Here is a 22,956-nt window from a genome sequence, read left to right as displayed (position 1 = left end):
CACTCCCACCATACTATCCCTCCCCCTCCCGGCCCAAGCCTCCTCCTTACCCCGACCCTGTCGCCACGCCTATCATGCACTGGTGCTGCTGCTCACAGTGTGGTTTCAGCTCTCTCAGACTGCAGACGTGTGCAAGTTGCATTTGTGTGTGTGTGTGTGTGTGTGTGTGTGTGTGTGTGTGTGTGTGTACTGCTGACAAAGGCCTTAACGGCCGAAAGCTATAATTGTGTGAATCTTTTTGTTGTGCCTATCGCAACTCAGCATCTTCGCTATGTGGTGAGTAGCAACTTTCCTTCTTTGGTATTGTTACATTGCATCCTGGATTTTCCATTTTTTGATACTAAACTACCCCATATTTTAATTAAGCCACCCTAAGGTACAAACTCATTGAAGTTGCGCAACTTAATGAGGCAAAGAAACCACTACAGCAATAATATTATGTTAGTGCATAAATTTGTAGAGCTTCTGTACTGTGTACTGGTATTCTGGTTGCTATGAGTTTGTTTACTGAATGTCATTCTTTATTTTTAGTTCAATGTTGCTATTTGAGTATACATACTGTCATTTTGTCATTTGGAGAGAGTGAGTGCAGCTGTGGATGTTAGAAAATGGAGTGCCAAGAGGAAAAATCTGAACATTTGTGACATATTCTTCTGTTTGAGTTCAATAGAAGGGTGACAGCAGTGGAGGCAACCAGAAACATTTGGTCTATGTATGGATATAATGCCATTAGACAGAGCATCGCAAGGAAATGGTTCTCTAATTTTAAGGCGGATGCTTTTGACATTAGTGACATCCCAAATTCAGGATGACCTTCAGGGTTTGATGAAGACCATATAAATGCAACAATCCACAACAGTTGTGCTCATGAACTGGGAAATGTGATCATTCCACCATTGAGCAACATTTGTATGCAATGGGAAAGGTTCAGAAATCAGGTGATGGGTACCACATGCTCTAAGACTTAATCACAAAAATTAGGGGGTGGCCATATGTTCAGCTCTGTTTTCTCGTCATCAATTGGCTCATGAGCAACATTGACCATTACTATCTTCTATTGTTACTTGTGACAAAAAAATGATGTCTATACGCTAACAAGGGACAAACAGTAAAGGCTGAGGACAAAGCAGCAACTCCCCACAAAGACCTGCACGTATCCACAAAAGATAATGTTATGCATATGGTGGAATGGTGGTGATGAATTCTGCTAGACTGGCAAAAAATACTTTATGGAAGTTGGGTTGAGAGGTCATTTCACACCCACTTTATTCACCTGATACTGTGCCATCCGATTTTTCATGTTTTCCAGTCTCTGTCAAACAACCTTCAAGGAACTTCCTTTCTAGATGAAAATGTCCTCCGAATATGGCTCAACATTTTCTTTGCCTCAAAACCATGTGATTTCTGCAGTCGTGCAATCAAAAAGTTGTCCCAGCATTGACAGATTGTTGTAAACAGTGGAGGAAAATATATCATTGATGACTAAAGTCTCTGTTATGTGAATCTGTTGCATTTATTAAAATTATGGAAAAATGCTACAAACTTTTGCACCAACCCAATGATATAATATAAACTAGCCGATACATGCAAAGTAAAATATTGATCTGGACGTAATATTTTGTAAACAGCAGAGTTCATGAATGAGCCCCTACAATAAATAAGAAATCTAAGATGACGATAACATCACTGCCTATTTTGAAACTGATGTTCTGTAAATAATGGACATGAGAAAAGATAAATTATTTTAAATAGAAACATACTTTCAGTTGTCCTCTATTATAGTCACGTAAAGTAAGGAGAAAAAAGTAATTAGGTTTTAAAATTTACTTTGTCCTCCCTTAGTATATAAAGAGAACAGAGGCTGAGGTTATGTTATGTTCTTCTCAAGGACATGGAGAGCTCCAGTATTTGTAGCCTGCGAGCTGTGTGGAGAAAGCGACAAGAAGAACACCAGCCAGTGACTCCTCCCCTATTTTATATCAGTGGCAACAATCGAAGATATTGATCTTCATTTAATCTTATCTGTACCTTTTGCCTGTGTGAGCTCCACAGTTCGGACGTAAGTTAAGTTCTCCCTGTTTGCTGGTAAATAATCGTGTCATTTATTGTATATAGTCATGCTAATTAATCAACTTTCTTATCTCCTTGTCATGAAAGTAGTTTTCATTGTGTTCTATTAACTTTCAGAGGTCAAATGTGAGGGGGGCAGATTGTTAGATGATGACATGACCGAACACTATTTATGTTCTCTCATTAACTCTTCAGTAAACAAAGATATGTCTTTGCTGGTCATTTCCATTACCTTGCATACTCCTGCATAAGAATTGTTCTCAATTGATTGGTCATCATCACTGAAAAACATTGTCAACCAGCACACTCATTGGCTTGATACACCTCCACATTCCATTATACTGACGAGGCCAATCTAAGGTAACTAAATATCTGAACTTCAGATATTTGCATCTGTTGGTGCTCCTAAAAAGACAAATTTATGCTGTTGTCTTTGGGACATGCATTCTTGTCACGCTTATTGAACTACACTAAGTTACATATTCTTCGCAAGGTTTTGTAATGTAGCTTACTGAGACACTTTTCCTTGAAATATCTCAGTATACGAGAAAGACATGTTTCAACTGATTCATTAAACAACAGTAGATCTTATTTACTTTTATAGTTCCTGACTCCTCTGAATTACACTTAGAGTGTTGGAACATATCATTTCAGTTTTGAGCACTGATTTGTGGACTGGGGATCATGGACAGCAAGTTTTCCATCGCTTTCTGGCTGTCCACACAAATAAATTTCAGGCTCTTGTAAAAATCATAAAAACTTTCAACAAAAAAACCAAACAACAAGTCTCTTTAATTTTACATATGTTGTATCAGAATACTTAGCCAATCACAGTTTGGATTTCAGAAGGGCCACTCTACTGAGTCAATTATTTATACATTTACAGAGCACATATTAAAAGCTTCAAACAATAAAATATCAATATTTGGGATCTTCTGTGACTTATCAAAAGCATTTGATCATTACTGCTCTTGCTTTATATTACTTATCTGCCATTTTAGTCGAGTCAGGAGGCAGAATTTGCCAGTCATAGAACTGGTGCTGTGAAACCAAGCAAAGAATCATCTATAGAGAAAACAGTAAAAGATTTTTTTGTGAAAGTGAGCCCTGTTCTGCAGAAAATGGGCAAGCAGGGAAGACTGAGATCACTGGCAGTACACCCGATTCTGTGAGATGACACATAAGTACATCTCTTAACAACTCACATTATAATACAGAAGAATTTTTTAGTACAAATACTTAGTCAACTTGTCACAGAAAGGTACAATGAAAAAGAATACTAGAAGTACTTCAGCTTTCAGACAAAGTCATTCTTCAGAAGTAGAAAATTCTCACACATCTACACAACAGCTTGCACACAGGGCCACTGTACCCAGGCACTAAAGCTCGACTGCATCTGATGCGAACAACAGTCTAGCCGGGGTTGGTAGCGGGGGTAAGGAAGAGGTGTAGGGAGAGGGGTGGGGGGTGGAGACGGGGGTATTGGTGGCCAAAGATGACATTGCTGGGTTTTGGAGGATGCAGGGACATGAGGACAAATAGGACTGGGCTTGTTGATGACCTTCTCTCTTCCTCCCTGTTTGTAACACTTTTTCTCCACTAACTCTATCAAGTAGACTCAATACAAAACAAATATTGACCACCACCTTACTCAGCTCACTCCTTCAATCAACCACGATCCATGCCCACTAACTCATATCAAATCACCCCATTAACTTTCCAGAATTCACTAACCTTGAACCCTTCCTCACCATCAGTCCCCAAATCCCTAAATAAGGAAACCCACCTCACGTGCAAAGAAAGAACCACAATCCATCACCTAAAAACTGATCCCGACCTTCTAACCCTACCTGCTGAGAAATGCTCTACGACTGTGGTCGTGAACCACAGGGATCACCAAGTTGAGAGACTCCACTAGCTGCCAAATACATCCACCTACAAGTCCTGCCCCAGTGACCCTATTCGAGAAAACTTTATCTATCACAGACCCTATTCTCTGAGTCCCCCCCCCCCCCCTCCTCACTCTCACCACTCTTTGAAATCCTTTCATCTACATACTTCCTAAACTTTATAAATCCAACCATCCAGGATAGCCAATTGAGGCAAACTACTACTACTTTGAAGGCACCACATGTGATACAGCAAGGGCATCTGCATGGTACAATCCTATGCTAATCTATTCATTTGTCATCTAAAGGAGTCCTTCCTAATCACCCAAAATTCCAAAACCCTCACCTGGTTCAGTTTCATTGATGACATCTTCATGACATGGACTGAGGGTGAAGATGCCCTACCCACATTCCTCCAGAATCTCTACATCATCTTCCTAATTCACTTCACTTGGTCCTCCTCAAACCAAAACGCCACCTTTGTCAAAGTCAATCCCCATCTTATGGATGTCTGTCAGTACCTCAGTTCACATCAAACCTACCAACCATCAACACCTTCTTCAATTCAACAGCTGCCACCCACTCTACACCAAGAAGACGAGCCCATACATCCTAGAAACCCAAAGTCATCGCACCCATAGCGACTAGCAGTCCCTCAGCAAACATGCAAAGAGTCTTACTGAGTCCTTCACAGATTGAAATTATACTCCCAATCTTGTGTAGAGACAGATCTCCCATGACTTGTCTCACCAGTCACTTAACATCCCTCACATACCCACTGTCTGGCCACAAAGATGCATTTCTCTCATGACTCATTATCAGCCAGGACTGAAGCCACTGGATCACCACCACCACCACCAGCAACAATCTCTCGTCATCCCCTGAAATGAGGAATATCCTCACCCCTACCACAGTGGTAGTCTGCAACCCACCCAGCCTACACAATATCATTGTCTGTCTCTTCTCCGCCCCTGCTACCAACACCTTGCCTCATTGGTCATATCCTTGCAACAGACCCAGATGCACATCCTCTCGCTACCACCTACTCCAGTAATGGCACCGGCACCTACTACCCCACCAAAGGCATGGCCACATGTGAAAGCGGCAATGTGATCTACCAACTTAGCTGAAACCTTTGTGTCACATTCTATGTGGTCATGATAACTAACAAGCTATCTGCCTTATGAATGGCCACCGCCAAACTGTGGACAACAGATAGCCAGACCGGGCTTGCTTCCCTACAACATATCCTTCATTCTCATAACCCCTAGCCTCAACCATCACTAGTCTCTGGCTACCTGTCTATGCCATTCCCTGCTTTTGTACTACACATGCCTTCTATCTTGCCAATGCTCCTACATAGTCCTTTCCTCTTCTCAACTTTTCTCTTCTCCCCTCTCAGCATAGCTTCCCCTGATGCTGCACTTAGCAGCCCTATCCTGTCCTCACCATGATCCTGCATGCTCCTATACAAAGCACTAGCAACTCCACCCCTACCCTGTTGTCCTACCCTCCATCTCGACAAATGCCTCTTCATTGCCCCCACTAACCTAACATAGCTATATTGCTGCTCACATCAGACACAGGTGCACCCTATTACTTGGGGCTAAGGTTGTGTGTGTGTGTGTGAGAGAGAGGTGGGGGGAGTGTGAGTGTGTGAGAGAGAGGGGGGGGGAGTGTGAGTGTGTGAGAGAGAGGGGGGGGAGTGTGAGTGTGTGAGAGAGAGAGGGGGGGGAGTGTGAGTGTGAGAGAGAGAGAGAGGGGGGAGAGTGTGAGTGTGAGAGAGGGGGGGAGTGTGAGTGTGAGGGGGGAGTGTGAGAGTGAGGGGGGAGTGTGAGAGTGAGGGGGGAGTGTGAGAGTGAGGGGGGAGTGTGAGAGTGAGGGGGGTGAGGGGAAGAGGGGGAGAGGGGGGAGAGGGGGGAGAGGGGGGAGAGAGGGGAAGAGGGGCAGCGGGGGAGAGGGGCAGAGGGGCAGAGGGGGAGAGGGGGAAGAGGAGGAGAGGGAGAGGGAAAGAGGAGGAGAGGGAGAGGGAAAGAGGGGGAGGGGAGAGGGAAAGAGGGGGAGGGGAGAGGGAAAGAGGGGGAGGGGAGAGGGAAAGAGGGGGAGGGGAGAGGGGAAGAGGGGGAGGGGGGAAGAGGGGGAGGGGGAAGAGGGGGAGGGGGGAAGAGGGGAGGGGGGAGGGAAAGACGGGGAGGGGGGAGTGAAAGAGGGGGAGAGGGACAGGGAGAGAGGGACAGGGAGAGAGGGACAGGGAGAGAGGGGGACAGGGAGAGAGGGGGACAGGGAGAGAGGGGGACAGGGAGAGAGGGGGACAGGGAGAGAGGGGGACAGGGAGAGAGGGGGACAGGGAGAGAGGGGGAGAGGGACAGGGGGAGAGGGACAGGGGGAGAGGGACAGGGGGAGAGGGACAGGGGGAGAGGGACAGGGGGAGAGGGACAGGGGGAGAGGGACAGGGGGAGAGGGACAGGGGGAGAGGGACAGGGGGAGAGGGACAGGGAGAGAGGGGGAGAGGGACAGGGAGAGAGGGGGAGAGGGACAGGGAGAGAGGGGGAGAGGGACAGGGAGAGAGGGGGAGAGGGACAGGGAGAGAGGGGGAGAGGGACAGGGAGAGAGGGGGAGAGGGACAGGGAGAGAGGGGGAGAGGGACAGGGAGAGAGGGGGAGAGGGACAGGGAGAGAGGGGGAGAGGGACAGGGAGAGAGGGGGAGAGGGACAGGGAGAGGGAGAGAGGGGGAGAGGGACAGGGAGAGGGAGAGAGAGGGACAGGGAGAGAGAGGGAGAGAGACAGGGACAGGGAGAGAGAGGGAGAGGGACAGGGAGAGAGGGAGAGAGAGAGAGAGAGAGAGAGAGAGAGAGGGGGGGGGAGAGGGAGAGGGAGAGAGAGGGAGAGGGACAGGGGGAGAGAGGGAGAGGGACAGGGGGAGAGAGGGAGAGGGACAGGGAGAGAGAGGGAGAGGACAGGGAGAGAGAGGGAGAGGGACAGGGAGAGAGAGGGAGAGGGACAGGGAGAGAGAGGGAGAGGGACAGGGAGAGAGAGGGACAGGGACAGGGAGAGAGAGGGACAGGGACAGGGAGAGAGAGGGACAGGGACAGGGAGAGAGAGGGATAGGGACAGGGAGAGAGAGGGACAGGGACAGGGAGAGAGGGACAGGGACAGGGAGAGAGGGACAGGGACAGGGAGAGAGGGACAGGGACAGGGAGAGAGGGACAGGGACAGGGAGAGAGGGACAGGGACAGGGAGAGAGGGACAGGGACAGGGAGAGAGGGACAGGGACAGGGAGAGAGGGACAGGGACAGGGAGAGAGGGACAGGGACAGGGAGAGAGGGACAGGGACAGGGAGAGAGGGACAGGGACAGGGAGAGAGGGACAGGGACAGGGAGAGAGGGACAGGGACAGGGAGAGAGGGACAGGGACAGGGAGAGAGGGACAGGGAGAGAGGGACAGGGACAGGGAGAGAGGGACAGGGACAGAGAGAGAGGGACAGGGACAGAGAGAGAGGGACAGGGACAGAGAGAGAGGGACAGGGACAGGGAGAGAGGGACAGGGACAGGGAGAGAGGGACAGGGAGAGGGAGAGAGGGACAGGGAGAGGGAGAGAGGGACAGGGAGAGGGAGAGAGGGACAGGGAGAGGGAGAGAGGGAGAGGGAGAGAGGGACAGGGAGAGGGAGAGAGGGACAGGGAGAGGGAGAGAGGGACAGGGAGAGGGAGAGAGGGACAGGGAGAGGGAGAGAGGGACAGGGAGAGGGAGAGAGGGACAGGGAGAGGGAGAGAGGGAGAGGGAGAGAGGGACAGGGAGAGGGAGAGAGGGAGAGGGACAGGGAGAGAGGGAGAGGAATAAAAAAAATTATCATTATTGTAACATATTTTGAGAACTGCTGATTGTAAGAATATACTGAAGAAATGAATGAAAAATTGAAGAGCTGCTTGATGATAATTCTCAATTTAATTTTAAAAAGAGTGAAGCTACCAGGGAAGCAATTCTGAACTTTCACTTGATAATGGAAGGCAGAAAAAAGTAAACTCCCTTCCAATTTACTGGTATTGTTGAGATATGAAAAGCCTTGTACTGAAATAAGATGTTAGAAATCCTGGAAGCAATAAGTTAGGAAGGTTATTTGAATGTCTTTGAGATTTCAGAGTCATTATTGCTAGACTTCTTGTATAAAGAGGCATAAGCTTATCCAGTCATTACTTAGTTGCGAGTCTGATCAGTGTTGGTACATATTTGAGAGATCTGTTGTGATGCTGTCTGCAACTGATGACATTGTTACGAAAACATTATAAGAGGCACAAATAGGTTTAAATATACACCAGTAAGCTTTTTTTATTAGTTATCACTCCAAGAAATCTTCCTTATAAGCCTTTGCTTTAGTGGTTACTTCTGTAACTATTTTTAACACAGATAACTTATCTGCACTGTATTTGACACATAAAGTTAAGTAATATTCCTGTATATGTGTGGGTCTACTGGAGACGACCCTTTGATCACAACTAGACTAAACGATAAATCTTTACAGCAGCTCTTTGGGGGTTAAAAATAACATTCTTCAAGTGTTTAGAAAATGTCAAACATTGCTTCCACACAATACTTTTTCACACACTGACTCCAGCCCCAACAGGCAGTCTTGTGAGACATAGCAACAGAAAAGTTGAGACAAATGTCATACCATTAAATATATCGAGAAAGAACTGGCTTACAGTTCAAAAGCACAAAATTGTGTATGTTCTACAATTTTCATTTATTTTGTTAACAATATATATTAATACTATATGACATCAACAATTTGGGCTTTCCAGCTATAATATTGAAGTTTTTCTATCATGAAGTGACAGAAATGAATGGCTGCTGTATGTGCCCCAACACATTTTCCTGCTATAGAGTCTAATGCAGTTACTTTTTATGAAATGTCGATGGAAGGGAACAATTGTGGTTTTACCATCTTGAAAACTTACTGTGTAATGCAGCCCTCTGTTACCAAGAAATTGAATGTACTCATTGAAGGAAGTTTGCTTTGCAGTGGCCCTCTGGCTCATGTGGACTCAGCCCGCCTTTGTTAAGAGCCATTCCCATTTTTATGAACAGTATGTTAAAGATATTACCTAACAAAACATGTCACTTTGCTGTTGTTTGAATTGGACACACTCTGTCCTTCGAATTGATTAATAACACTGTTTCAGGTTGCAAAGATCTTCTAAGTTTTGCACTTTCTTAATGACACTCATTGCCTACACTCATACCTTAATCTCTAGCAAGGAGAGGTCAGGCAAGGTGAGTGGATTTTCCTTAGCAGTCCTAAAGTGTATAAGTTGGTGTACAGAGGGTGGGCATCACTGTTGCAGCTCCCTGCAAATGGCAGTTTGTTACATGACATCCTTATCTTCACCAGGATCCACTTCTCTAAAATGCCCACAAAAGCCTGGCAAAAACAATTGCATTCACAGCTGGTATACATAGTTGTGTTTGACTCTGTCATAGGCATTCTTATAGTACCAAAAGGCAATATCTTACCCACGATTCCTTAGCCAAGTGACAAAGGTATCTATAAGCTCACAAAATGTTGTTACTTCCATCGCACATACCTATGTACAAAACAGATTCTGTAAATTCCAGCCTCAATACAAAAAATAATTTCTCTTCATGTGTCAGAGATCTGAATTACATTTAACCTCTAAATTATTTCATATGTTCATAAATTTCTATTGAAAGTTGTTCCCTATGGTACAATACTATTATAAAAGCATTTAGTTCACCCCAGAATTACATGGAGACTTTATGATGAAAAGATATAAAGAACAATACAAACCCGAGGTGGTGTGCAGAAAAGGTAAGAGAGATCCATTTGAATTTTGCTCTTCTTTTTCAGCTCTCTGGTGCAAAAACTGAGCAAAAAGTGTCCTGGAACAAGATCAGTGAAATAATTTCATGTATGAAAATGCAATAGATACTTAAATTTTCTCTTATGAAGTTCTGCAGACAATTCTTCTGAAGGAACATCAGCTGGGTAGATGGAAAATGAGTTTTAATATGATTGTATATTCCCCACCAAAAACTATTACAAAGGGAAATGAAAACTGATTTCAATTTGTAACATGGCACCCACTTAATGTGTAGGCAAGAACATATGAAGGACACACACTTTTTTTCCCTCTCTCTCCTGCAAGGCATTTGTGTTTATTGTACCCTCTATACCCGGAAGATAGAAAGAAGTTGACTTTCTGCTTGTTCTTTTTCTTCTCTTCTGCAGGGCATCAGTATTTATTGTGTCTTTTAGATCTGAAAGACCGAATTGCCTCCCTACTTGTTTTACAATTAAATTTTATTTCATCTAATGTTTGATGCTCCCATAGTGGAGTCTAAATTTTGTATTTGCCTAAAGCAGCACAAAAGATACTGAACAGGCGCACTTTGCAAGGAAAACTACATTTACCTCTACACAAATGGAAAATATACAGGGTTATTTATAAGTACTCCTGGGATTTCAATAGGAGACTGTGTGAAAACTACAAGACACAAATAAAAATGACACATATCAGTGGCTAGGACATTTTTCCAAGTTTCAGTTCCCAGTACGAGCTGTGGTGCAGTTGCAGTAGAAGGCAGGTGGGTCACAACATGTAGATATATCATCTGCTCCGTTCTGTCACACTGAATCAATTTGCAGGTAGGCAACATAATAAACAGATTTCTAAAGTGGCCTGTAGTCAGCAAGCATGCACATCACATGAAAGTACTAACATTTGTCACATGAACAATGCTTGTATTAAGCACCTGTAACACGAATTAAAAACTCTGAGGGATGGTCTATCCAATTATATGTGTATTTTCTGAATATCTGTACGTCAGAGAGAAGCAGCAACAACAGGCCATACCCAAATATATCCTGAATAAGTAAATATATCAAGATGTGGTTTTTGCTAAGTTATAGTGGACACTTTTCTGGTACACACAAGTAATTTTTAACATTTATTGCAGATGGATTACGACTCTGACTTTCTTAAATGGAATTATATACCTTTTCTGTGGTGTCTGAAAGGAACCTTCAAATAAGAGTTCAGTGGCACAATGTGTGGGACTTATTGAAATAGTAACAAAATAACAGCGCAGCAAACCACTGTCTCACTGTCAGGAGAAGTCATTCCACAAATGTCTACCCTACTGTAATAACTATAACCAAACATACATTCCGGTGTGGTTCACATATTTACATGTGCGTCTGAAATCCATCTTGGGTCACAACATGTAGAAAAATTATCTGCTCTGTACTGTCACACTGAATCAATCTACAGGTAGGCAACATAATAAACAGATTTCCAAAGTGGCCTGTAATCAGCTAGCATGTTGTCCCATGTAAGTACTGACGTTTGTCACACCATGAACTTTCTCATGGAGTCCTACAGACTTTCACAATGTAAAAACAGCCAAAAAAAGTGGGAATCACTTTCATTTATTTAATGTTAGAAAAGTAGGTTAAATGCCTTAAGTCTCCTGATTGTGCAAAGCCTTCACGATCTGCCTTTGGCGTCATTACAGAAATATTTCAAGAAACTCGAAGTTAGAAGAATACAATATGCCAACCAGAGAGAACAGCAACCAATATTCTAACAGTGGTAATACATACTCCACATGTCATTGCTAGGTAGGCTAACTGTGCAAATGGAATCAGCCAAAAATGTACAGTGTACTCCTGATTATTCATGTGGATTATCCGGTTTGAGGATTGTGTGTGCATTAATAAATAACACAGGGACCAGCATCACGGGTTTCTGGAAGCTATGTGCAGAGGTGAGCACTAAGCCAGACCAGCAGCAGAAGGCGACTGTGCTGAACTACACCTGAGTGTGCACAGACATTGGCTGCCAACACTCTTGCTCCTACCCATCCAGCAGATATTATCCCAAATACATGTATGAAAATACTGTACCTCGATTATTCATGTTTTTCAATTATTTGTGCATCTTCTCCCCCTACATACCTCAAATGTTTGGGAGTATACTGTATTCTTTTCATTTCATTCTTTCCGCATTTCACTCGGAAACAGTTTCATCACAATGACTTTTAAAACCAATCATAGTTCTCTGAGTAGTGCCTATAAAAACTGCAAAGTTATGCAGCATTTCTACATAAGAACTGAAAGTTCTGGGGGGAATAACAACAATAGAAAATAAAATATTTCTACTAACTACATAGAGGCGTTGTTGATTGGCAGACAGGCACACTGGAAAGGATTGCTCGATATTATTCAGCAGTCTTTTTCAATGTTTCTGCCTCTCACTCAACACCATCTCTATTGGGTGAGTGGCGATATCTCCTTTTAATACTGATATTTCTGCATAAGTAATTGTTTATGGACAAAGTGCTCCCACAAACCAAGGATAAATCAATTTTTGTAATATGCACTAGTGGTTAGCCAAAAAATGCAAGCCAGCTGGGACAAATAGACAAACAATGGCATTGGTCTGGCACTGTCTGGTGCAGGCTTTTCAGTAATTGTGTATGTGGTCATTGTGCTGTTGATGGGACTCCATATAGCCACAAGCATCTGTAGTTCTTAACAGATTTGCTGCTACAGTTATTGGACGATACCATACTGCACATAAAGCAACCCAACTAACACCAACATGACAGATATCACAACTAATCTACAGAAATAACTACAGCCCTTGCAGCATCTCATTTTCATTTTACTCAGAGAAAGCACTTTCAGTATCTTTGTTTGCCTAAGCACTGACAAGAGGAGTTATGAAGAGCGATAATGTGTTGAATTGTTTGTGTCTATTTGTAATTATTTTTTATTATGTTACATGCTTGTTACTGGCAATCTATTCAGTGAAAAACCAGATATCTCAATGGGCTACACCACCCACCAGCAACAATGAAAGCACAAATCAAGACCCTTCTGTGAAACAGAGAAATCAACTGAGCCATTGTCTTGCAAAGAATAGATTAACTTTTATGCGCACTAACCATTACATCTATCGATGAAAGACCATGCAACGAAGGTGGTGGTTGGGAATGAGAAGAAACACTTGTTTGCTTGCCAAGTTAAGCGAACTATGTGGAACTTATTGTCTACCATCCTGATTGGTGTCTTTGTTAATAGGAAATTCTTATTGCAGAATTGTGGTGATGTAGGTGAACAGCACTGCTTCTACTGCCCCATGTTTGTATGGATAGCTACAGTCTATTTTTTTTAGTGTAATTTATACTGTTAGAAATTTCGGGTAGATCAGACAGACTGTGCCTGAAGTGGCAGAGAAACATTCTTCTTGTCTGGTACAGGTAAAATATGGTGGCTTGAACTAGAGATTAATTTTTCATCATTCCATTGTAAGCAAACAATGTCAGACAGTGTAATTAAATTTGTCCAGGGTTTAGAATGCATTGACAGGTAGCCTGACAGATAATGTTGAGATTTAAAAGAAATGCTGGTAATGGAAAAGACTACACCCAGTTACGATCACTTGCCTGAATTAAAAGTGAGAAAAAAGATTTAAACTGAAAGCAAATATTTGTTTCAGTCTTCTTTTCTTATAAAAATAAATAAATAAATAAATAAATAAGCCAGTAAATGTTTTTCCATTCATCTGTCATAAATACTGTGATACCATTAGTATTGCAAAGGAAATATTCTCAAAAATAATAAGTTTTCTACCACCACACACTGCATTAGTTTTGCATTTAGCATTTTTCAGCGATTATCTTTTTATTAGTCAGATCCATTTAATGTACACACAGTGTGTTCATACTCAGAAATTAATTTCACGCTACAGGAACAGTTTGGCAGCATCATCACTAGGTTGTTAAAATCGAAAAAACAGAAACAATTGGCAATACTGGTGCGCATAACAATAATCTTTTTCCCTTCTTCTAATATCAAAAAATGAACAAGGTATTTATAAACTACTATAATTAATTATGCTACATCATGAAATACCAATAGTGATTCATTAGCTTCTATTCTAATCGTAGTCACAAACCTGCTAGCGTAAAATACAGTTACAGTACCAATAACAATGTCACTGCTCAAAGCTGTATTTCTTATTGATTTAAACCTGCTGTTATAGTGGTCATGGCATTTTGGGTAAAGAGAGACAGGACCCAGTAATCTTCGAAACAGAACTTCCAGAGAGATCATCCCGGAATCAGGAAGTGGCCTCCATGTTCACCAGTATTAACAGCTCTGGACTTTTATCGATGGGGAAAACTACAACAATAGGGCTATATGGAAAAAGTGACATGTCCTAAAAATATGAAATGCTGTACACGATGGGTCTGTGCTGCAATAAGTCAAAATGAAATTCAACATGCACTATCATGTGTCTGGAATTACTTTATAGCATCATGTGTCAAAGGTAACATTTGAGTGTAATATATAAACCAAAATAATGAATACGTGAACTATAATTGAGTTATGCGATTGCTTAGCGTAGATGTTTGTGGAATCTCTCTTTCCTGGTGAGGGGGCAGTGACTGTGGCACCTACTACATCTTGTTACTATTTGATTAAGTCTCAAAAGTTATGTCTCTTTGAGTCCTCTTCAATGGCTCAATCCAATTCTACATTTTTTTAAAAAAATATAACTCTACTAACTGAATTTTCTGTTAGTGCTTGGTGGAACATGATAATAATACTAAAAAGGAAAACTCTTATTAATGTTCTGCAAAATTATATTTATTTGGTAATGAACCAGCTTGTGGCTTCTCAGGCCATCTACAAGTAACAACTGAATCTTCTTTAACCAATCTTTGCTGACAATCTTTTAGTAGAAAACCATCCATATGATGTAGAATGTGAAGTTTACCATTCTGTCAAAAAAAGCAGAGAAATGGCCTTACTGGAAGTAATGGAAATCAACAAAACATGGCACAGAATGACAGCCTACTATTAAACAATCAGAATCAATTTCAATTTTCCCCTTGTCAAATTAAGTTTTTATTACAAATACTATAATCAAACTGTACTTTAACTTCATTTCTCATGATTTGTTATATGTATCTCAACGTAAAAACTTTGTTTACCCTCTTTTTAGTTAATGTAATTACTGTAATATTTTCCTATGTAAACCATTTGTCACTTTTGTATCATCTATATAAATAACACCTGTGGAAGTCACAAATCATGTTTATCTGTGTTTGAGACATTATGTTGTCATCTGAAGATGGCCTGAGAAGGTGAAAGCTGGTTCATGACTAAATAAATGCAATTTTGCAGAACATTAGAAACTTTTCTCTATTTTAATATCTACAGCTCCAATTTAAAATAAAGTTGGTGCCATAATTTGGTAGCTATACACACAAAAAGTTACTTCCATGCATCAGAAACATCTCCACATTGCCTCAATATACTTGCTCACTTGGAATACAGGGTGTCCCATTAATCTTGACCACCCCCAAATAACTTTTTGTACAAAAACAAAACAAAAACTGTATCAAGCAAATGTTGTTTAGCTATGAGGGGGACTGTAACTAGCACAGCTGCCTTTCTTGTAACTTTGTTCATTACAAAAATATGAAAAGCAGTACATATTTTTTTAAATATCACCCTATGTTTTTGATTCAATAGTCTATTTCCTCTCATCGAGACCTGTTCAAACAGTTATAATTTACCATTCACATAAAGCAAAAAGGCACTCCATCATCAGGCCACAAGTGACCCATCGGGACCATCCGATTGCCGTGTCATCCTCAGCTGAGGATGAGCGGATAGGAGGGGCGTATGGTCAGCACACCGCTCTCCTGGTCGTTATGATGGTTTTCTTTGACCAGGACCCGCTACTATTCAGTCGGGTAGCTCCACAATTGGCATCAAGAGGCTGGGTGCATCCCGAAAAAATGGCAACAGCACAAGGCGGCCGGGATGGTCACCCATCCAAGTGCCGGCCATGCCCGACATCGCTTAACTTTGAGGATCTGACGGGAACCGGTGTATCCACTGCGTCAAGGCCGTTGTCACCATTCACATAAACATGACATTATTAAAAACATCACACAAAATTTACTTTGACTCTCCTGAACTAGCATACAGTGCAGATACCCATGGTAACGTAACTCGTCCAATTGCTGGAGCTGACACGAAACAAATGAAACACACAAAAAGTACCATCTCCAGGTGACAGTTTATATGAGAACAATGTACATCAAGTACTGTAGTACTGTAATATAAAAGACTGGCAAAAAAGGTACTATTTTTAAATTAGTAACAGAAAATGTGATTGGAGGAGGAGGGGATTTACATTTTGCTCCTAAAGCGTGTATCACCATTCTGTGTCTTAAAATAAACTTAGATTTAAAAAATTGTGTTTGGAGATGTGCTAATACTATTTCTAAGTGCAACCACATTGCTAAATTCCTTCCTAATTCTTCCATCACATCTATACAAATAGAAAACATGACAATAACTCACTTTGAGTAGTTCAGAACAGTTTCATAAACTGCAAATTCCTCTTCACTGAGTTTCACTGTTATGATGTGAACATTTTTCTCTGGAAGACACTGCAGTGAACCCACCCTCTGCAGTTGATCCTTTGTCCGGCGCAGCATTATGGCATTCATGATTGCATTTAGCCTATGCAAGCCAGAAGCATTTTTGTTGTCAACCCAACGGCGCCACACCTACAATTAAATTTTCTTGTTCATGACACAGATATTAAGAGTTTACACGTTTCCAGTTCCTCTCTGACACTAACACGGTCGAAATATAGAAGACTTTGCAGAACACAAATAGGTTTCACAAAATAGAGAACTGATACTGTCATAGGGAAACTGTACAAAACAAAATGCAATCATCACTCTATAAAATATCATATCAACCCAACACTCTTCTACAAGCAACTGAAATTAACTTGCTTCTCACAGAGAGGCCTGCACAACAGGCAACAGGGCATTGCTTCAAATAATACTTGTTTTAGATACGGTGCATCAACTACAAAATTATGGAAAATGTGAAAGGAGGAGGAGGAGGAGGAGGAGGAGGAAGAAGAAGAAGAAGAAGAAGAAGAAAACCATAAAATGTGCAAAAAATTAACCAACTGTGATAACTTTAACAAAATGTAAGCTCAATTCAGAAAGAATACAGATTGAACCCAGATTAAAATACTATACCTCTCCTCATTATCAACCTTCAGATGTGAAAGAGTGTTCACTGGGGGATTCAAGAAATTAAGGCACTCAACATATGTACTGAACATTTCTGTTAAGTTAAAAATTGTGCGGTGGGCTAAGACTTGTACACAACCTCTGCCTTTCATATGACTTGACATCCCTCCTCTCCTCTCAAGCCTTTCAAGTGCAGGACTGTCAATTAAATCATCCCTGCATATTACATGTACTGATTTAAAGTTTATCACTAGTTTCTCTCAATACCTTCCACATTTTTTATTCAGCACATAAAGTATGCACAAATGGCTCAGTTTTATTGTCATGAAAGTCACTGGCCTGGCTTCAAAACACAGTTGGAAACATTGTTTTAACTTGTCATAAGTGTTTCATGCCATGTATAGTCTGCCAAAGAATGAGAAACATTTAATTGCAGAATAACAATGCTTGCTGACTGGGTAATGTGTCTATTTTGTTGAAGAAAGAAGATCACAACTTGAGGATCAGTGATGCTAAACCCTGCCTAAGATCACCAAGCAGATTTTGTGGTCTGCTATATGAATTTCAAAGAAAAAAAAAAAATCACAAGACGACTGGCATTAAATTACATCTAGTGTGTTCTTTCTTTTGCCATGTAAAACTCAGTAGAGTACGCAGCATTCTTACTATAGCCATGTGTTGGCAATATTGCTTTATATAACAAATTTTCAGCAGTTTGCAATGACAAAGTGAGGAATTAAATCAATCAGCTCCAAAAACCTTTGCCATCAGAAAGCATTTCATTCCTGTGTGGAAAACACCTTTTTGATGTGAAATGTTGAGTTCTATAAGTAACAGGAGAGAGTGATAATCAGAACCGCAAGTAATAATTTTGCTACGCAAAAGTGTCAGCAGATGCAGCATCTTGCACATGACATAAATAAATCATCTTTAACATAAAGTCAGTAAAAGCAAGCTTCTTTAACATCAACTTTATGATATCACAAACCAAACAGAAAAGCAGGTGTGTTAACATTCCTATAGCTTGACCTGTATATATCTGTTAAACTTCCACATTTAACAAGCAATATGCAGTACATCATCCATATCTGCAAATAAACGAACCCTCACAAGACACAGCTTTCCTTCCAACAGCTCTTAAGATAACATACATGATCACAGTTGAATTTTTATGGGAAAACAATATAAAACTGTACACAGATTAATAAAGAGTATTTTTACTTGTATGAGATGGCTTAAAGACAAACGAGATTTACTATGAGTATCAAGAGTTCATCACATCATACACATCCATAGAGAAATATACAACAGAGCACTGGGATACATTATCTGACATATAACACAAGAATACTATAGAATAAAAGGCAATGAAAACAGGAATGTATGATAATTCCTGCATAGCAAGTGAAAGTTTACAATCACTACATACATTCTTTTATAGAAACTCCACAATGTCAACAACTGTAACTGAGGAGAGAGAGAGAGAGAGAGAGAGAGAGAGAGAGAGAGAGAGAGAGAGAGAGAAACTGATTAATTTTTTATCTGTTTAAATGACCTAGATTGTCAAAAGGAAATTCGTGTATTATATCAGAGCACCATGTAAATACAAGTATCCATATATTAAATATAGGTAACTATAAATTAGTAGCCGAGTTTTGTACTCAAAATATGGAGAAAGGATATATAAAGAAGAAGTGAAAGAAAGGGAGAGGGGTGAAAGAAAGAAATTTCATATCAACTGAAACCACTAGCTTCTGGTTAACCAACACTTGGAAGCCTTTGTAAACTGCTGCTATCAGAAAAGTCTTTTATAATTATTACAGTATATAATATCAACTGGAAAACTTGCAAATATTCTTACAAACATTTCAGTCATTACTGTGCCTCCTAGAAGAAAAAAGAAAGCAGATGACTGTTTCTGGAGATTTCAATATTAATCTACTGAACGTGTAAGATAAAACAATTTGGGAATCTTACTTCACTCTTCTAAAATGAGTTCTGTAGTTAATTTTCTCCACCAGAATTACAAAAGACAGCCGTACTCTAATAAAAAACATTTTTGTAAGTAATGGTAATGATGCAAATTTTTATCCAGCACTGAATGGCCTCTCTGACAATGCTACACAACAAGTTATACCAAACACTTTATCAAATTACAATGGAGTGGTATTAGAAAACAGTTATGCCGTGGCTCGCACAGCCACACAAACGCAATGGTTGGCTACCGTGGCAGAGTTAAACGGCGCCTGCAACTTAGTACCGGCGCGTTCCGCCAGCCGGCGCTAGAGGCGTTCCTGCGAAACATTCAATCAGCAGCGAACTACGCACGTGCACGAGCCTTTTTCCAGCACGGTTGGTCACGCTATGATATCACCATCCACCAATCAGGGATTACCAACGGCCACCAATCATCACTCTGGAATCAGCGGAGAAAGACTGGAGCCGCCGTGTTAAATAGCTGGAAGAAAGGAAAGCAGGCGTCTTTCGACCTGCCGCGAACTGCCGCCCGGAAGAGACTTCGATGCAGCTGGAACGTCCAGGTGCCACGTCTTCGCTATGTCGGCCAACGACCCTGGACTCTGCGCCCGTCTACATCATCAGCATCCGCCCGAAAGCGTCAAGAGAAAACCCGATGAAGGAAAGTAAATTCAGTTCAGTTCAAAAAAATGGCTCTAAGCACTATGGGACTTAACTTCTGAGGTCATCAGTCCCCTAGAACTTAGAACTACTTAAACCTAACTAACCTAAGGACATCACATACATCCACGCCCGAGGAAGGATTCGAACCTGCGACCGTTGGGGTCGCGCTGTTCCAGACTGTAGCGCTCAGTTCAGCTGCTAATATTTCAATTCAATAAGGTGGCATAATTCTTTGGCCTGTTATAAAATTTTGGTAGGAGAAGAAGCTTTTTTGTATTTGAAGGAATTTTATCTTTTTGTAAAATAAAGCGGTGGCCTTACTCCACCTAATAAAAATTTTTTGTTCGCAAATGTGTGTTAATCTGCAGATATAACAAGTTAAGACTAATTAATGTACAAATAACAAAAAGTTTGAAGGGTGCCTCACAGGAAGCTGATTGGAGGGGTACATATAATGTGGCAAATGTCAATTCCAAATTGACAATACGACAGTGCCCAGCTATGTGTGAATTGTACAAGTGTGAATGTGTGTGAGTTTCTACATCTACATCTACATCCATACTCCGCAAGCCACCTGACAGTGTGTGGCGGAGGGTACCCTGAGTACCTCTATCGGTTCTCCCTTCTATTCCAGTCTCGTATTGTTCGTGGGAAGAAGGATTGTCGGTATGCTTCTGTGTGGGCTCTAATCTCTCTGATTTTATCCTCATGGTCTCTTCGCGAGATATACGTAGGAGGGAGCAATATACTGCTTGACTCTTCAGTGAAGGTATGTTCTCGAAACTTTAACAAAAGCCCGTACCGAGCTACTGAGCGTCTCTCCTGCAGAGTCGTCCACTGGAGTTTATCTATCATCTCCGTAACGCTTTTGCGATTACTAAATGATCCTGTAACGAAGCGCGCTGCTCTCCGTTGGATCTTCTCTATCTCTTCTGTCAACCCTATCTGGTACGGATCCCACACTGCTGAGCAGTATTCAAGCAGTGGGCGAACAAGTGTACTGTAACCTACTTCCTTTGTTTTCGGATTGCATTTCCTTAGGATTCTTCCAATGAATCTCAGTCTGGCATCTGATTTACTGACGATCGACTTTATATGATCATTCCATTTTAAATCACTCCTAATGCCTACTCCCAGATAATTTATGGAATTAACTGCTTCCATTTGCTGACCTGCTATTTTGTAGCTAAATGATAAGGGATCTATCTTTCTATGTATTCGCAGCACATTACACTTGTCTACATTGAGATTCAATTGCCATTCCCTGCACCATGTGTCAATTCGTTGCAGATCCTCCTGCATTTCAGTACAATTTTCCATTGTTACAACCTCTCGATACACCACAGTATCATCTGCAAAAAGCCTCAGTGAACTTCCGATGTCATCCACAAGGTCATTTATGTATATTGTGAATAGCAACGGTCCTATGACACTCCCCTGCGGCACACCTGAAATCACTCTTACTTCGGAAGACCTCTCTCCATTGAGAATGACATGCTGCATTCTGTTATCTAGGAACTCTTCAATCCAATCACACAATTGGTCTGATAGACTATATGCTCTTACTTTGTTCATTAAACGACTGTGGGGAACTGTATCGAACGCCTTGCGGAAGTCAAGAAACACGGCATCTACCTGTGAACCCGTGTCTATGGCCCTCTGAGTCCCGTGGATGAATAGCGCGAGCTGGGTTTCAAACGATCGTCTTTTTCGAAACCCATGCTGATTCCTACAGAGTAGATTTCTAGTCTGCAGAAAAGACATTATACTCGAACATAGTATGTGTTCCAAAATTCTACAACTGATCGACATTAGAGATATAGGTCTATAGTTCTGCACATCTGTTCGACGTCCCTTCTTGAAAACGGGGATGACCTGTGCCCTTTTACAATCCTTTGGTACGCTACGCTTTTCTAGAGACCTACGGTACACCGTTGCAAGAAGGGGGCAAGTTCCTTCGCGTACTCTGTGTAAAATCGAACTGGTATCCCATCAGGTCCAGCGGCCTTTCCTCTTTTGAGCGATTTTAATTGTTTCTCTATCCCTCTGTCGTCTATTTCGATATCTACCATTTTGTCATCTGTACGAGAATTTAGAGAAGGAACTACAGTGCAGTCTTCCTCTGTGAAACAGCTTTGGAAAAACGCATTTAGTATTTCGGCCTTTACTCTGTCATCCTCTGTTTCAGTACCATTTTGGTCACAGAGTGTCTGGACATTTTGTTTTGATCCACCTACCGCTTTGACATAAGATCAAAATTTCTTAGGATTTTCTGCCAAGTCAGTACATAGAACTTTACTTTCGAATTCATTGAACGCCTCTTGCATAGCCCTCCTCACACTACATTTTGCTTCGCGTAATTTTTGTTTGTCTGCAAGGCTTTGGCTATTTTTATATTTGCTGTGAAGTTCCCTTTGCTTCCGCAGCAGTTTTCTAACTCGGTTGTTGTACCACAGTGGCTCTTTTCCATCTCTTACGATCTTGCTTGGCACATACTCATCTAAAGCATATTGTACGATGGTTTTGAACTTTGTCCACTGATCCTCAACACTATCTGTACTTGAGACAAAACTTTTGAGTTGAGCCGTCAGGTACTGTGTAATCTGCTTTTTGTCACTTTTGCGAAACAGAAAAATCTTCGTACCTTTTTTAATATTTCTATTTACAGCTGAAATCATCGATGCCGTAACCGCTTTATAATCGCTGATTCCCAGTTCTGCGTAAACTGTTTCAAATAGTTCGGGTCTGTTTGTCACCAGAAGGTCTAATATGTTATCGCCACGAGTCTGTTCTCTGTTTAACTGCTCAAGGTACTTTTCAGATAAAGTACTTAAAAAAATTTCACTGGATTCTTTGTCCCTGCCACCCGTTATGAACGTTTGAGTCTCCCAGTCTATATCCAGCAAATTAAAATCTCCACCCAGAACTATAATATGGTGGGGAAATCTACTCGAAATATTTTCCAAATTATCCTTCAGGTGCTCAGCCACAACAGCTGCTGAGCCACGGGGCCTATAGAGACATCCAATTACCATGTCTGAGCCTGCTTTAACCGTGACCTTCATCCAAATCATTTCACATTTCGGAACTCTGTCAATTTCCTTCAAAACTATTGCACTTCTTATCGCTATAAACACGCCTCCCCCTTCGCTGTCCAGCCTGTCTCTGCGGTATACATTCCAATCTAAGTTTAGGATTTCATTACTGTTTACGTCTGGTTTCAGCCAACTTTCTGTCCCCATTACTATATGGGCGTTGTGA

General features: G+C 41.5%; 1 protein-coding gene across 3 annotated transcripts in view; it reads right to left on the bottom strand.

Moving 5' to 3' along the window:
• Positions 1-22,956, bottom strand: part of LOC126203628 (transcription termination factor 2) — a 307,259-nt gene that overhangs the window by 113,232 nt on the left and 171,071 nt on the right. For all 3 annotated transcript variants that reach the window (XM_049938002.1, XM_049938001.1, XM_049938003.1), the window contains 2 exons: positions 16,364-16,572; positions 9,764-9,855 (listed from right to left, as the gene is read on the bottom strand). In XM_049938002.1, coding sequence (XP_049793959.1) covers positions 9,764-9,855; positions 16,364-16,572 — 301 coding nt within the window. The remainder of the gene's footprint in view (positions 1-9,763; positions 9,856-16,363; positions 16,573-22,956) is intronic.

This window comes from Schistocerca nitens, chromosome 9 (assembly GCF_023898315.1).
Source record: "Schistocerca nitens isolate TAMUIC-IGC-003100 chromosome 9, iqSchNite1.1, whole genome shotgun sequence".
In the NCBI taxonomy this organism is placed as follows: domain Eukaryota; kingdom Metazoa; phylum Arthropoda; class Insecta; order Orthoptera; family Acrididae; genus Schistocerca; species Schistocerca nitens.
This window is presented reverse-complemented; position numbering and strand designations above follow the sequence as displayed.